The following is a 14,581-nucleotide window of genomic DNA, read 5'->3' on the forward strand; positions in this document are numbered from 1 at the left end:
TGTTTCTAAGTCACAACAGAGCTGCCTGGCAAGGCAGCAAAGTAGCAATGAGGGGGGTCAAATACAGTTTAGGAGAAGGACATATAAGTCTTTGGAGTCTACGGCTTGTCAGTTCAGGGGTTTCCACACAGAACTGAGTATCAGACACTCAGTTACGAAGTTTAATAAGATAAAATAGAATGAAATCAAAATATAGAGTAAAAAGGAATGATAAAAACCAACCTGGTCTCCCCGAAGGAGAACCCAGTTGCTCCCTGCATCCCAACCGCCCCCTTCCAGCCCCATAGACCTTCCTGAGCTGAATTAAATCAGCAAAGTTCACCATAAAATATCTGATTGAAACCGTACCACAAACCAGGAACTGTGCAGCTCGCAAAGTGTTTTATCATTTGGCTCCATTCTGAACGTACAAGCATTTTGTTGGCATTTTAGTAAGCATTAAGTACGACTTTTCATCAGTGAGAGTATCAGGCTTGCTTTCTTTTTTCCTCTTTCTTGTACAAAGATTTTCATTGTGGAAATTAAAAATGCACACAAGCTAGTAAGGAACTGATAACATTTAACAGTCACTGCAAAGCTATTTAATTCGGTCTGAATTTGCCTGTTGGGGGTGTAAAAAGCTATTGAGATTACTGTAAGCGTTCCACATTTGCATTAATATTTTATGGTCCAGCTGCCTCACTTGTTTGTTTGAAATTGTCCCAGTCCAAAATGCACCATCAGTCGCCCACCATCAGCTTTCTCATCAGCTCACAAAAGCATCAGATCAGGACTTCAGGCACTTGATATCGAACTTACAAATTACAGCAACAAGACAATAAGACTAAAAATCTTAACCTAGAAGGAACACAGCACAGTGTTATGTCAGGGGTTCTCGTTAAACACATTTACACCATCTATAGTCCCTGCTTTTGTTGAGAAGAGCTCTGAACGCCGCCTACCAGAGCTCAACTGGAACCAGCACCAACACGCTACCCAACAACATGGTCCATCCCCATCCAGGGGAAGCTGAAACCTTCATACTGCAGTGGGTTAGACCGGTGCAAAAAACAGGAATAAACCAGGTCCTGGGCACTGAAAAGTATTCAGTCTTCAGGCAAATTCTTTTCCATCAAAAACAAAAGGATGAAAAGTTACGGAAAACGTCCTGAAATATATATATATGTACTTATTTTTTTTTAAAAAAAGACGTACACAAAAGAAGAAGAAAAAACCCCATTCTTTACAAAAGGTGATTCTGCTTGTACACCTTGAGGCAAACGTCTTCTTGGATAAGAAAGGGTAGCTCACTGATTTTCATTGCTCTCATTCTGAAATTCTGCGGCGCTCCTGCCCCGTTTGGGCCATTTCCACCCTCCTTTGGGGCGCCTTTCCCGCCCCGCTTTGGCACCTTTCCCTCTCCTCCTGGACCACGTGCATGCTGACACAGCAGGAAACAAATTCAGCCAAATCCCACTAAGCAGCCTCTGGTCTATTTGTGACCACCCTGCCCTTCAGCTCCCAGACTCACCCTCCACCGCAACCTTGTACCTCCCTGGGCAGCATTAGCGGATAATTCCCTGTAATCCAAGCGTCCAGCCAAAGGGATCATTAGAAAGATAGTGACGCATAAGCAGACTCTCCTCATGGTCATGGAAACACACAGCACAACCATACGGAACAAAGCAAAGGCAGGGAGAGGAATTTACCCCTTTTACATTTCCTTCAGAGTTTTACACATTTTCCCCTTGTAGACAGGGGCTTGTGCATTTCGCTCAAAGAGGGAACAATCAGAGACCCGCAAATTAAATTTGTATTGCTCACATTCAACGATGACAATTATCAATATTTGGAAAGCTTCTAAATGCTTTCCATTGGCATAATATCTCATTTGGGAGCGTCTTCTTTTATTGCGACATGCAAAAAACTGATGAAAATAAATATATTTCCTTCTATCTATGCCAATGCTTGTGCTATTGCTTTATATTCATTTTCCTCTAAAAAAATAAAATTGCACCCATTATTGCTGGTCTTTCATCCCATCATGTAAATGAGGCTTTAAACATGTCACTGGGCCTTCTAACGAATGAAGGGCCAAAAGAGAAGATCAAATACCATATTAATGAATATCGCAGACACCACAGATGGAAATTAAAAGTGTCATTACAACAAGAACGCGTGATTCACGGCAGCCAGACAAGGCACAAACAAAACAAGCCAGAAAATACTGAAGCACAACTTATTTCAATCAGCACTGACTATTCCTCAATCTGCGCAGCACTGATTATTTCTTCACTATTATGTGCGCGACAGCCTATAAATATCTGCACAAAAGTGCAAAGCATAATGTGTCACCCTGGCAGGACAGTCCCGGTGCAAAGCCAACAGGAGCTACACGTGTCCAACAGCTACATCTGTGTTATCCGAGGGGGAACAGAAAATGAGACCAAAGGAATAGAGCAGTTGTCAGGACAGGGGTCCAGCTTGTACATGTACACCACTCAACCTCTCCCAAACCATCCCAGCAGCGCCAACATCTGAATCTACAGAAGTGGATGCTTGCCAGTACCTGTATTTTCAAATCTGGAGGTTATTTAGGATGGAGAAAGCTGAGTGAGTGAAAGGGCTTTCTTTAACACTCCTGTGCAATAGCAACTGGAAAACATGGATGCTGGAAGACGGAAACATGGCAATTAGCCCAGGAGGTGCTTTAAGGTTCACCAGAAAGCACAATACTTGCTTCTACTATGACCGTGAGCCAGCACTGGGCCCTTGTGGCAGGAAGCCAATGGGACCTGGGGTGGGTTAGAAGGGGGGGTGGTCAGTAGGTCAGAGAGGTTCTCCTGCCCCTCTGCTCTGCCCTGGGGAGACCACACCTGGAATATTGTGTCCAGCTGTGGCCCCTCAGTTCCAGCAGGACAGGGAACTGCTGCAGAGAGTCCAGCGCAGCCACCAAGATGCTGCAGGGAGTGGAGCATCTCCCGTGTGAGGAAAGGCTGAGGGAGCTGGGGCTCTTTAGTTTGGAGAAGAGGAGACTGAGAGGTGACCTTATTAATGTTTATAAATATATAAAGGGTGAGTGCCACGAGGATGGAGCCAGGCTCTTCTCAGTGGCAAACAATGATAGGACAAGGGGTAATGGGATCAAGCTGGAACACAAGAGGTTCCACTTAAATTTGAGAAGAAACTTCTTCCTGGTGAGGGTGTCAGAGCCTGGAACAGGCTGCCCTGGGGGTTGTGGAGTCTCCTTCTGTGCAGACATTCCAACCTGCCTGGACACCTTCCTGTGTAACCTCATCTGGGTGTTCCTGCTCCATGGGGGGATTGCACTGGATGATCTTCTGAGGTCCCTTCAATCCCCAAACATACTGTGATACTGTGAAATCCTCCCTGTGAACTTCTGTGTTAATTGTTTCAGTAGAATTAGTATAAAGAGCTAATTTTTTCCATATAAAAATCCCCCACACTCCTTCCTTTCCAGTGTCAGATCTGGCCTCATCCCAGCACTGTAGTGAGAAGCAATCGGAGGAGCAGCCTCCTTATCATTCAAGAGCAGCAAATGGTTATCTCACCCAGACAAAAATAGCACTTGGGGATAAAGCATCCCCTCCTCCTCAGCCCCGCAAGTGTAAATCCAGCTCCTGCAGCATCTCAGTGCTGCGGTGAACCGGGAAAGCTGGAAGGACACAGATCAACATGAGGAGCAGCTGGGACTTCCAGCCAATTCCCCTCCCTGTTCCCAGTACTGTATCTTCATTATCATAGAATCCCAGAATGTCAGGGGTGGAAGGGCCTGGAAAGCTCATGCAGTGCAATCCCCCCATGGAGCAGGAACACCCAGATGAGGTTACACAGGAAGGTGTCCAGGCGGGTTGGAATGTTCTGCACAGAAGGAGACTCCACAACCCCCTGGGCAGCCTGTTACCAGGCTCTGACACCCTCACCCCCCAACAAGTTTCTTCTCACATTTCAGTGGAACCTCTTGTGTTCCAGTTTGCACCCATTGCCCCTTGTCCTGTCCCTGGTTGTCACCAGCAGAGCCTGGCTCCATCCTCCTGACACTGCCCCTTTCCATATTGATCCATGAATGAGTCCCCCTCAGTGTCCTCTTGTCCAGCTCCAGAGCCCCAGCTCCCTCAGCCTTTCCTCACACGGGAGATGCTCCACTCCCTGCAGCATCTTGGTGGCTGCGCTGGACTCTCTGCAGCAGTTCCCTGTCCTGCTGGGAACTGAGGGGCCACAGCTGGACACAAGATTCCAGGTGTGGTCTCCCCAGGGCAGAGCAGAGGGGCAGGAGAACCTCTCTGACCTACTGACCACCCCCTTCTAACCCACCCCAGGTACCATTGGCTTCCTTGCCACAAGGGCCCAGTGCTGGCTCATGGTCACCCTGCTGTCCCAGGGCCCCCAGGTCCCTTTCCCCTACGCTGCTCTCTAATAGGTCATTCCCCAACTTACACTGGAACCTGGGGCTGTTCCTGCCCAGATTCAAGACTCTACACTTTCCTTGTTCTATTTCATTAAATTTCTCCCTGCCCAAGCTCTCCATCCTGTCCAGGTCTCTGATGGCAGCACAGCTTCCAGTGTCACCACTCCTCCCAGCTCGGTGTCACCAGCAAACTTGCTGACAGTCACTCTATTGCCTCGTCCAACTCAATCGATGAATATATTGAACAGTACTGGTCTCAGTACTGCCCCCTGAGGCACTGCACTGGGTACAGGCATACAGTACATCATCAGCACTTTGCTCTGCAGGAGTAAGCGTATCACACAGGCTGCGTGCACACATGTGTATGTGCTGTTTAAGAAGAGATAAAGCAAAATTGTGGCTTCAGACAGGCACATTCAAGCCCCAAGGTACTGCACCATGGCAGAGGTTGGAGCACGATGCAGAGCGCTTATGCAATTATTGGAATTAAACAATTATCGACACTGCATCTGATTCTGCATCCTAACAACAGAATTTGTGCAGCGGGCAGAAAATGAGGGGTGAAGGAGGAGTGTCGAGTGTGGGATGGGGCGGTACAGCTGCCGGGAACACCGGTGACAGAGAGCGAGATCAATGCAATTAAATCCCTCTGCACAACACTCAGCACTTTCCCCTGCAACATCCTTTACCGCACTGATTGGGGAAATTAGTGTAACGATCTCCAAATTACAGGCCCTGTGATCCCTCTGAACAACACTCCTCCTGCAGACTCGTGCTTGCACATGCTACCAGGAGACACACTGAGTGCTAAAGAAGATTAGCAGTTGGTGGTGGTGTTATTTGACACGTATTATCTGCAGCACTTTGTGTCATCCCAAGCCAGGAAAAGCTGTGATGCTCCTTGTTTGCTAAAATAAACTGTCAACACTCGACACGTTTCAGTCAATCCGCATGGTGAATGTTGAAGCCCGGAGATCCCCATCCCTCCTGATTGAGGCTGTGCTGCATCAAAAGACCTGGGACACCAGTACAGCCCACCGAAATTGTTCTGTCACAGAAAGTCTCTGGTCTGAGACAGGAATTGATGAGGTCTTTAATGCACAACACCTATGAAAAGGGGTCCTCTTCAGAATGAAATGTTTCCTATTGATGAAGGGCATCAAAATCAACCCTGGAATTGAGACAAGGCAAGAACTTGCTTTGATCTCTCTCTCACTGAAATGACAAGATAAGGATGTAACCCTGAGCGCTTGCAGGCCTTGCTAACACCGGTCTAAAGCTTCCTGATGATGTTCACAGCTAGTCCAGGGCAGATGCTGCAGTTTCAATGATAAAACCTTCCTCCTCACAATAGAGACAATGGACAGGAGAAGAAATTGTTGTCCTGAGGGTGGTGAGAGCCTGGCCCAGGTTGGCCAGAGAGGTGGTGGCTGAACCATCCCTGGAGACATCCCAGGCCAGGCTGGACGGGGTCTGAGCAACCTGAGCTGGTGAAGATGTCCTGACCCCACAAATATTGCACAATATCCACACCCATTAAACAGGTATTTAGCAGGAATAGCTAAGGGTTTGCAGAAGCCTTACCATTTCTATAGCTGTGCTGGTGTTCCACAGAGGACTGGAACTGGGGCAGGATGTATTCCAAAGAATCCCAGAATGTCAGGGATTGGAATGGCCCTGGAAAGCTCATCCAGTGCAATCCCCCCCATGGAGCAGGAACACCCAGATGAGGTTACACAGGAAGGTGTCCAGCGGTTGGAATGTCTGCACAGAAGGAGACTCCACAACCCCCTGGGCAGCCTGGGCCAGGCTCTGACACCCTCACCAGGAAGAAGTTTCTTCTCAAATTTAAGTGGAACCTCTTGTGTTCCGGCTTGATCCCATTGCCCCTTGTCCTATCATTGTTTGCCACCGAGAAGAGCTGGCTCCATCCTCATGGCACTCACCATTTATATATTTATAAACATTAATAAGGTCACCCCTCAGTCTCCTCTTCTCCAAACTAAGAGCCCAGCTCCTCAGCCTTTCCTCACACGGGAGATGCTCCACTCCCTGCAGCATCTTGGTGGCTGCGCTGGACTCTCTGCAGCAGTTCCCTGTCCTGCTGGAACTGAGGGGCCACAGCTGGACACAAGATTCCAGGTGTGGTCTCCCCAGGGCAGAGCACAGGGGCAGGAGAACCTCTCTGACCTACTGACCACCCCCTTCTAACCCACCCCAGGTCCCATTGGCTTCCTGGCCACAAGGGCCCAGTGCTGGCTCATGGTCACCCTGCTGTCCCCAGCACCCCCAGGTCCCTTTCCCCCATTTTGCTCATAAATAAACCACATGCTGTGAATAAACTGCATCGGGCTGCTCTGATCTCCCCCTTGCTGCAATGCCATTGCAACACAAAATCAGCCCAAACCCAGCACACACAGCAGCAGTTGATGGTGGATGGACTTAACCTAACATGTTGCATGCAAACAGAATACCCTGTGGTGGATCTAATCTGGCATAAAGGGACGGTTTCTGGAAATAGAGCTGCTAACGAAGATTTAAGTGGATCTCTGAGCAGAAGACACCGTTGTTTCCCCTAAACCTCTTAATCCTGCATTCACAGACTTTATCAGCACGCAGTGTTTTCTGCACTGTGTACGTCTCTTATCTACCACAAAATAAAACCTTAACACTTCTGTGCACTAAACCTGTTTGAGAAACAGTTTTCATCCTGACTTCCAAATTAATTTCAGAGAACTTTTACTCTAAACCTGACCTCCATTTTCTATACTGGAGCTGTGCAGCCTGCCCTGGTGTCCATACGGAATGCAAAAATATATTGTCAATGGAGCAGTTTGTTAAAAATCTGGTAAACTGTCCCTTGGGAACAACAACAAAAAAGCTGTCTTGTAGGAGCTCGGCTTCTTTAAATAAAAATGCTTAATTTATACCGTAAGTTTCCTTCTTTATAAAAGGAGAAAGCGTCCTCCATAAGTCAAGCAAAATTTTTCCTAGGAGTCAAGTACAAAAGCTTTGTCTTCAAAGAGGAAAGATAAGATGGACTTTAAAGAGATGCTTCCAGAGGAAGAAGAACAAGAGTTCAAGTCGGGGCTGAGCGCAGCTTGGATGTGGGAGGCGGTTTCTCCTCCTGGTGGCTCTGCAAGCATGGAAACCTCCCCTGGGAACCCACTGCCACGGGGACCGAGCGCGCTCCCTTTAATCTGATGTGAAAGACGAGACGAGCATCTTCAGCCAAAGCTGCCAGAGGAAAATGAAAACACTTTTCTTAGACGTACAAAGTATAGGACAGAAAGTTGTCTTCTAACAAAGAGATTGTTACCAGTCTATTTACTACTCCAGAAAGCAAACAGGAGATGTCCCGATGAGAAAACCAAGGTGAGGAGTTGCAAAGTGGTGGAAGGAGGTTCTGGCACAAGCACAGACTTGAAATGAGACCTTTGGCATTCAACTGTTTTGACACCAGCCCACATGGGACGGCTCGTTTTCAAAGGTTTGACTTAGATCTGCATATGTTGGAGGAACAGAAGAGATTGCAGGCTAGTTTGGTATAATCCATGATGGCTTCAAATAAAGCCGGGGTGGTACCAGCGCCATCACCTGCAGCAGCGAGCGATGCTCTTGACCTCCTCGGAGCATCGCTGAGAACTGCATCACCACTAAATGCAGCTCAATGGGACTGAAGGACTTTCCTTGAGCTCTCGGAGATTTTGTCCTCCAGCAGGCAAGCCTGGTGGCAACCAAGTAAATCCAGCCCAGCAGGAGCCACGGCTTCATGCTTGGCTCTAAACACCCTGAACTACTCATTCTTCGCAAGGCGTTTTTTTCCTCTTCAGCCAGCAGAGGATTTACCCCCCTGACTATTTTCAAAATTAATGCATATCTTTATTTTAACTCCTTAGCTGTGATCTTTACCCATAAATGGAGTTATAAAATGTCTGGGGTTTTGTTTAACTTCTTAGAGCGGAAAATAATACTATGCCCTCAAGCAGCATATAATTCAGACTAATAGCCAAATACTATTTAGAAAGTGGTAAATTAGAATTACAGGGTACACCAAAATAACACCAAGGAACCTTTAGGCCTGCACTGAACTTGAAGAAATGAAAGGAGGTTGGAGTGAGGGGGGAGTCAGTCTCTTCTCCCAAGGAACCGATAGAACGAGAGGGAATGGCCTCAAGGAGGTTTCGGTTGTGTATTAGGAATAATCTCTGCCCCAAATGGCTGTGGGGCATTGGAACAGGCTGCCCAGGGCAGTGCTGGAGTCACCAGCCCTGCAGGGCTGGACAGACGGACATGAGGTTCTCAGGACATGGGGCAGTGCTGGGGTGGGGGAACGGTTGAACTCAATGATCTTGAGGGGCTTTTTCAACCAAAGTGATTTTACGATAAGTACCTCTTGAATACCCAGGATAAAGTGGTCAGAAGGTTTGGTCGGAGTCATCCAAGATAATGAGAAATCAAGAATGATACTTTGGGAATCCTTTACCAGACAAACCACCCAACACATTCAGATCCACGTGCAGTTTCTGGCAACTTCCATAGAGCCTTCCTGCAAAAATAAAACTAGAAGCATTTTCAAGACTGCGGAAAGTCCATAGGAATAATGTCACCGCCCCCTCTCCCCTCACACAGCCCAACACTGTGGATCCTTCATCACTTATATCCGTATAATTAATTATTGCAGTAGCAGCAAATGTGGGTCTGAGTGCTGCTGAACGCCAGAGTCAACTGGAAAATGAAAACCAGGAGATTACTGGAGAGCAAGACTTCCCATGCAAATGTTGATATGAAAACTTCCCAGCCAACCAGCAAGTCAATAACAGACATGAACGAGGAAATAAAGATTCAGCAATTCATTTTCAAGCTATACGGATATAGTGCCTTCTCTAATTTTAAATAGGAGGCTGAAGACTTAAATTAGCCCTTTAGAGAGCTCTTGATCCAAAACTGATGTGGAACATGACTTTAATGCTGTTTTCTCTCTTTAGGTTTACAAGTCAAGATGCTTCCAAAGTGATTTTTCCCTCACCCAGCTTTTAAGAAATATAAACCTTTTGCTTGTTGCTTTAAATGCATTTGAGGGTTTCATAAACAAATGAAAACTATTTCCTTCTTGCTCTAATGGTAAAGCTTTGCTTTCAAAAGGGAGCATCAGCTGCTTTCTATAGGTTTGGTTTTGATTGTTACCTCAAACCGGTAACATCTTTCTCTACGTAGTTTCACTAAGTAGATGTTCACTAAACAAACAAAACCACAAAAACAAAGGAACATAAAAATATTGATAGAAAATGTTGCCAAAGTACCTGTGATCCTTCATTTTCGGGTTTCCGAGCAAAAGTGCCTCATGGGCAATTACTCAAGATAAACCACCCGCCCCCAATATTCACGCTCAGAGTTCTTGATGTGGCGCACACAACTCATCTATACACTACATACTCAACAAAGCAAAATGCAAAATAGAAAACTGCAATTAAAACAGACGTTATTATTTTAGGCTAAGTGGAAGTTTCAACAGGACCATTTCAATCTCCAATACTTTGATTTCTTATGAGCTTTTCTGTGGGGTACAGGAGGTTTTCTCCTGTATTTCTCAGATACAATCCTTGCTGGTACCTTAAGCTTACTGCAGCAATTCTGCCTGCGAATGGTTGATCACTAACAGATGAAAATACCCAGAGAAATACCAGCCTGCATATGATGAGAAATCACCCAGGATTTAATCCCAGCTGGAACCTGAAGTTTGTCGTGTTCCAGAAAGACATCATCTGTATTTGAGGTATAACAAGAAGCGGCGTATGTTGTAAAAACCAACTTAACCCCATAATAAATCCCAGACAGCAAACCCAAGAGCACATGTTAATAGCTAAACAAAATACGAGGAAAAAGACGTATCCCAGAAGAAAGTCTCAATGATATATAAGAATAAAACCAAAACTTCAACACAATGTTTCTCAACCCTTATTGTTCAGACCACATTCTTAAGACTGCTTTTCCTGCCACCATCAGTGGCTGATTATAAAATGAAGAAGGAAAATGTAATACATTGCTGCTGGAGTAGGTGGCAAGAGCTTTGATGGCATCCAGAAGAAATTTAGATGTTTGCTCGCCCCTCTCTGCAAACCTTGTACCAGCCCCCTACAAACAGCGACCGCTTTGCCTGGTGTGCTCCGTGCTGTCATTAAGGGTGCCTGCTCGTTTATTGGACTCCAACAAGTTAATGAGCAATTACTGCCTAATTCAGTTATCGTTCATAAAGGATTTGCAGATTTGGCAGTGGTGTGTTAGAGCTCGTTAAGCACATCATGAAGCTGAGTGCTCACACGAGGCAAAAAAATCCCCCAAAAAGGCAGTTGCCAACCTTCCCCAGTTCCATAATGAACCCACAAAAACTGTCACTGCTTGGGTCCCTAAATGAAGATATTTCCTGACATTCACCTCATGGAGAGAGGGAACTTTTGGGAAACCAAGCTCAATACTTATAGTCGTAAGTCAGGTTTATCTTTGAAAGACTCAAGACTGAAGAACTAACTTCAAGCTCCAGCTTGAAGTCAATTTGTTCTATTTAATTTTATATCTAATTATTATTTGTTTAATTACATACATGACATGTAAACATATCTATTTACACAACATTACTTGCATTAGAAGAGTCTCCAAACGCATATCGCAAAGACTTTCTATCTTTAGAGCATTTCAACATGATTTTGAGCGGTTTTTCTCAATCTGAAGTGCACACAAAACCACGTTGTTTGATGCATTCAGCTCTTGTCATTTTCCAGCACTTTAGACCAGTCACGGAATTTACAGAGTCAGATGCAAAGTTCATCACTGAACCAACAGCATCGTTTTAAATTCCATTTTGTGCATTTATTGCACTACAACGTTTTCAATCGTTTCCTTTTCTCGCCAGCTCTAGTGACCGATTGCACTGCAACTCCAATACTTCATGTTTTTCACCTAACGTTTTAAATAAAGCTTTTAAAAATGTGTATCACAGGAATATAAAGAGATTGCCATTAAAAAAAAGAGGCCTCATCTTTCAGCAGCAATTTTAAAAGTCTGTACTTACTCCAGTATCATTTTTGAGGGTAAATGCAGGCAAAAGTACAGGAGATTAATGGCTCTGCTACACCGTAGATCTTCATCCTATGCAAGCTGGAGACAAATATTCTTCTAATAACTAAGCAGGTTAAGTTCTACCTGAGCTTCATCTTTCTCACAGCAGCATTATGATTTTGTTTAAAGATATTTGATACACAAGCAGCCCCACCTGTCTCCACTGGGAGCAGCCACAAGTCTTCTGGCTGTATATATTCCCAAAACCTGCCGAATCTCCCCTAAAGTAAAGTTGAAAACTGGACTTCACAAAGAGACAGTCACTTCATTGGAACACCAGCTACTATAAGCTAATCAAAAGCACAGTAAGAACTTCCCGAGCGGTTTACTTACAGTACACATCCACTCTTATGGACTTTATGGCTGGCGAACCCAAGCCGTTCTCAGCCTTGCAGTAGTAGCGTCCTCCTTGGTGCCGCTGGATGTTGGAGATCCTCAGCGTTTCATTGAAGACGCTGGAGTCCTGGAATCGGTCAGAGGCACTTCCTGCTGTTTTGGTCCACCTGATCTGAGCAAGCACCGAGAAAGATTGTTACTTTAAGCCTGTATAAGTGAGCAGGGTATAGAGCTCTTCACCAAACTGAGAACCATGTGTGTATCTGTCAGGATTTTATGCTGGAGGACTTGGGGACCTTCTCTAGAAAAATGAATAGCTCACACTTAAAAACACCTCCCCCAAGAGCCCCTCAACAGTAACCACAGAATCACAGGGTGGTTGGGTTGAAGGGACCTCTGGAGATCCCCCAGTCCAACCCCCAGAGCAGATCACACAGGTGGGTCCAGGGAGTTTGAATGTCTCAGAGAGGAGACTCCACAACCTCACATTTATCACCCTCTCTTAAAAATCATTAAATACTTTTAATGAAAATACCCCATCAAAAAGAAATAAAAGCCAGTAGCAGAGCCATGGAGAGCAACTCAAGTCGCCACCAGTGACGCACAGCTGGAACAGCTGCAGACAAATTCCCCAAAAACCGCATCAAGTGGAGCTCACCAGAAATCACAGCGCTAGTCCCGCACTGAACGTGGACAGTCTTCATTGAAATCACACTCACGAAAAATAAGGGCACATCGGAAAACACCATCAAAAGAACCAATGGATTATCTTTCAGCAGCAATAAAAATTCGAATTTAAGGAGTCAAACATTCAGCTGCTTGAAACTGCAACAAACTACTAACATCTGCTTCTTCAAACAGGTGTTTTGTGACCAGCGGCGAGTGCCTGAGCTGGACACATTGTGCTTCCAACCTTCTTCCACACAAAGGTCCCATGGCTGAGTTGGGCGGCTCTTGGATGCCAAGGTGGCCCCAGGGGTTGTCCTGGCTGAGGGAGATCATTCCCCCAACTGCAGAGACACTTGACTGGCACCAATCCCAGTCCTGACCTAAAACCAGGTCCAGATCCCAGTAAACCGCACAGGAGCACAAGGTGGGCAAGGGTCAGTCGTCTTCTCATTGGGAACTTCTGGGCTGGAAGGACCTTCTACAAAATGCAATGAACTGAAAAATTCATGCCCGGCTGTACCCCTTGTAAATCCTCCCGCCCTTCTAACGAGGGGAAGCGTGGCCGTCAGAGGCTGAAACCACAGCAAACAACACTTCCGAAACATTGTCATCTCTTCCTGGCTTGTTAAATTAATCAACCTGAGACATTGAAGTGCTGGAGCAGGTCCAGAGAAGAGCAACACAACTGGGGAAGGGACTGGAACACAAGCCCTATGGGGAGGGGCTGAGGGAGCTGGGCTTGTTCAGTCTGGAGAAGAGGAGGCTCAGAGCTGAGCTCAGCACTCTCTAGAACTACCTGAAGGGCAGTTCTAGCCAGGGGGGGATTGGGCTCTTCTCCCAGGCATCAGCAATAGGACAAGGGGCCATGGGCTTCAACTCTGCCAGGGGAAACTGAGGCTGGAGATGAGAAAGCAATCCTGTGCAGAGAGAGTGGTCAGGCATTGGAATGGCTGCCCAGGGAGGTGCTGGACTCACCGGCCCTGGAGGGTTTGAAACTGAGACTGGACATGGCACTTAGTGCCGTGATCTGGTCAATGGGCTGGAGTTGGACCAAGGGTTGGACTGGATGATCTCTGAGGGCTTTTCCAACCCAGGCCATGCTGGGATTCTGTGATTCTGTGAGTGGCTTTGCCCTCTCACCAGGTGAGCGGCAGAACTCGCGTGGTTCTGCTGCTCTGGGATAAAGCAAACACACCAGACTCCACGTCTCCAGCACTCGGGCGCACGCGAGGGGGATGCCATCACAACTGCTATATTTACCAGTCCCAATCTGTCTGTACTTCTATTCTAAACTCTTGGCTCCAGGGCTTTTTAAAATCATCCACATAAACGTGCTGCAGGATAATTTTGGAACACGCGCTCAGCTCTCGCGTGCCGCAGAATACGGTTTCATCATATATATTTCAAATGCTTGAGAAGTATTTTTAAACAATATTTAGGATGTTCGCTGAATCTCTTGCATGTTTTATTTCCCTTCATGCAATCAGGACTGTAAAAACAGCTTTGTTTGAGTTTTTAAGTGTAAAAAAAATGAGCAGCATCTTTAACATTTACTTCTCTTTACTTCTCTCTTCCTCCCTTTCCTCTACCACAAAAAGCTTCAAGGGGAATGCAGTCTGCCCTGTCAAACAACATAACTTACAGAGATGCTGATAATACTTATAAAACATTATTTAGTTGGTAACGTTACATAACTTAGACAAAAAATATAGCTAAGTTTAATTAGATACTATCAGAGTTTTATCTTTATGAACACAAAAGCCTTCCCATTCCACCACATCTCAAGGCTGGTGTAGCCATCTTTATCACAAGAAATTTTAACGGGATGCTCCTTGGCTGCACACAGAATCAGACACTTCAGCTTAAAAAAACATACATACACATATGTAAGTTTTAGAAGAGTAATTTTAAGACGTTAAATAATTTTGTAGTGTATGTAGAGATCCCTGAAGAATAAAAGGAATACTGTTGACTAGATTCTCTCATAAAAGTAATCCTCCAGGAATGGCACTGCTCTGATTTAGCTTCAGTTCATTATTTACCTTTGCTTTA

At 45.7% G+C, this 14,581-nt stretch overlaps 1 protein-coding gene across 2 annotated transcripts in view; it reads right to left on the reverse strand.

Moving 5' to 3' along the window:
- MDGA2 (MAM domain containing glycosylphosphatidylinositol anchor 2) overlaps positions 1-14,581 on the reverse strand; it is a gene marked incomplete at both ends in the record, with an annotated part of 309,300 nt that overhangs the window by 150,946 nt on the left and 143,773 nt on the right. For both annotated transcript variants that reach the window (XM_080345156.1, XM_080345155.1), the window contains one exon: positions 11,858-12,032. In XM_080345156.1, coding sequence (XP_080201282.1) covers positions 11,858-12,032 — 175 coding nt within the window. The remainder of the gene's footprint in view (positions 1-11,857; positions 12,033-14,581) is intronic.

Source organism: Nesoenas mayeri (assembly GCF_963082525.1).
Source record: "Nesoenas mayeri genome assembly, chromosome: 5".
NCBI lineage: Eukaryota > Metazoa > Chordata > Aves > Columbiformes > Columbidae > Nesoenas > Nesoenas mayeri.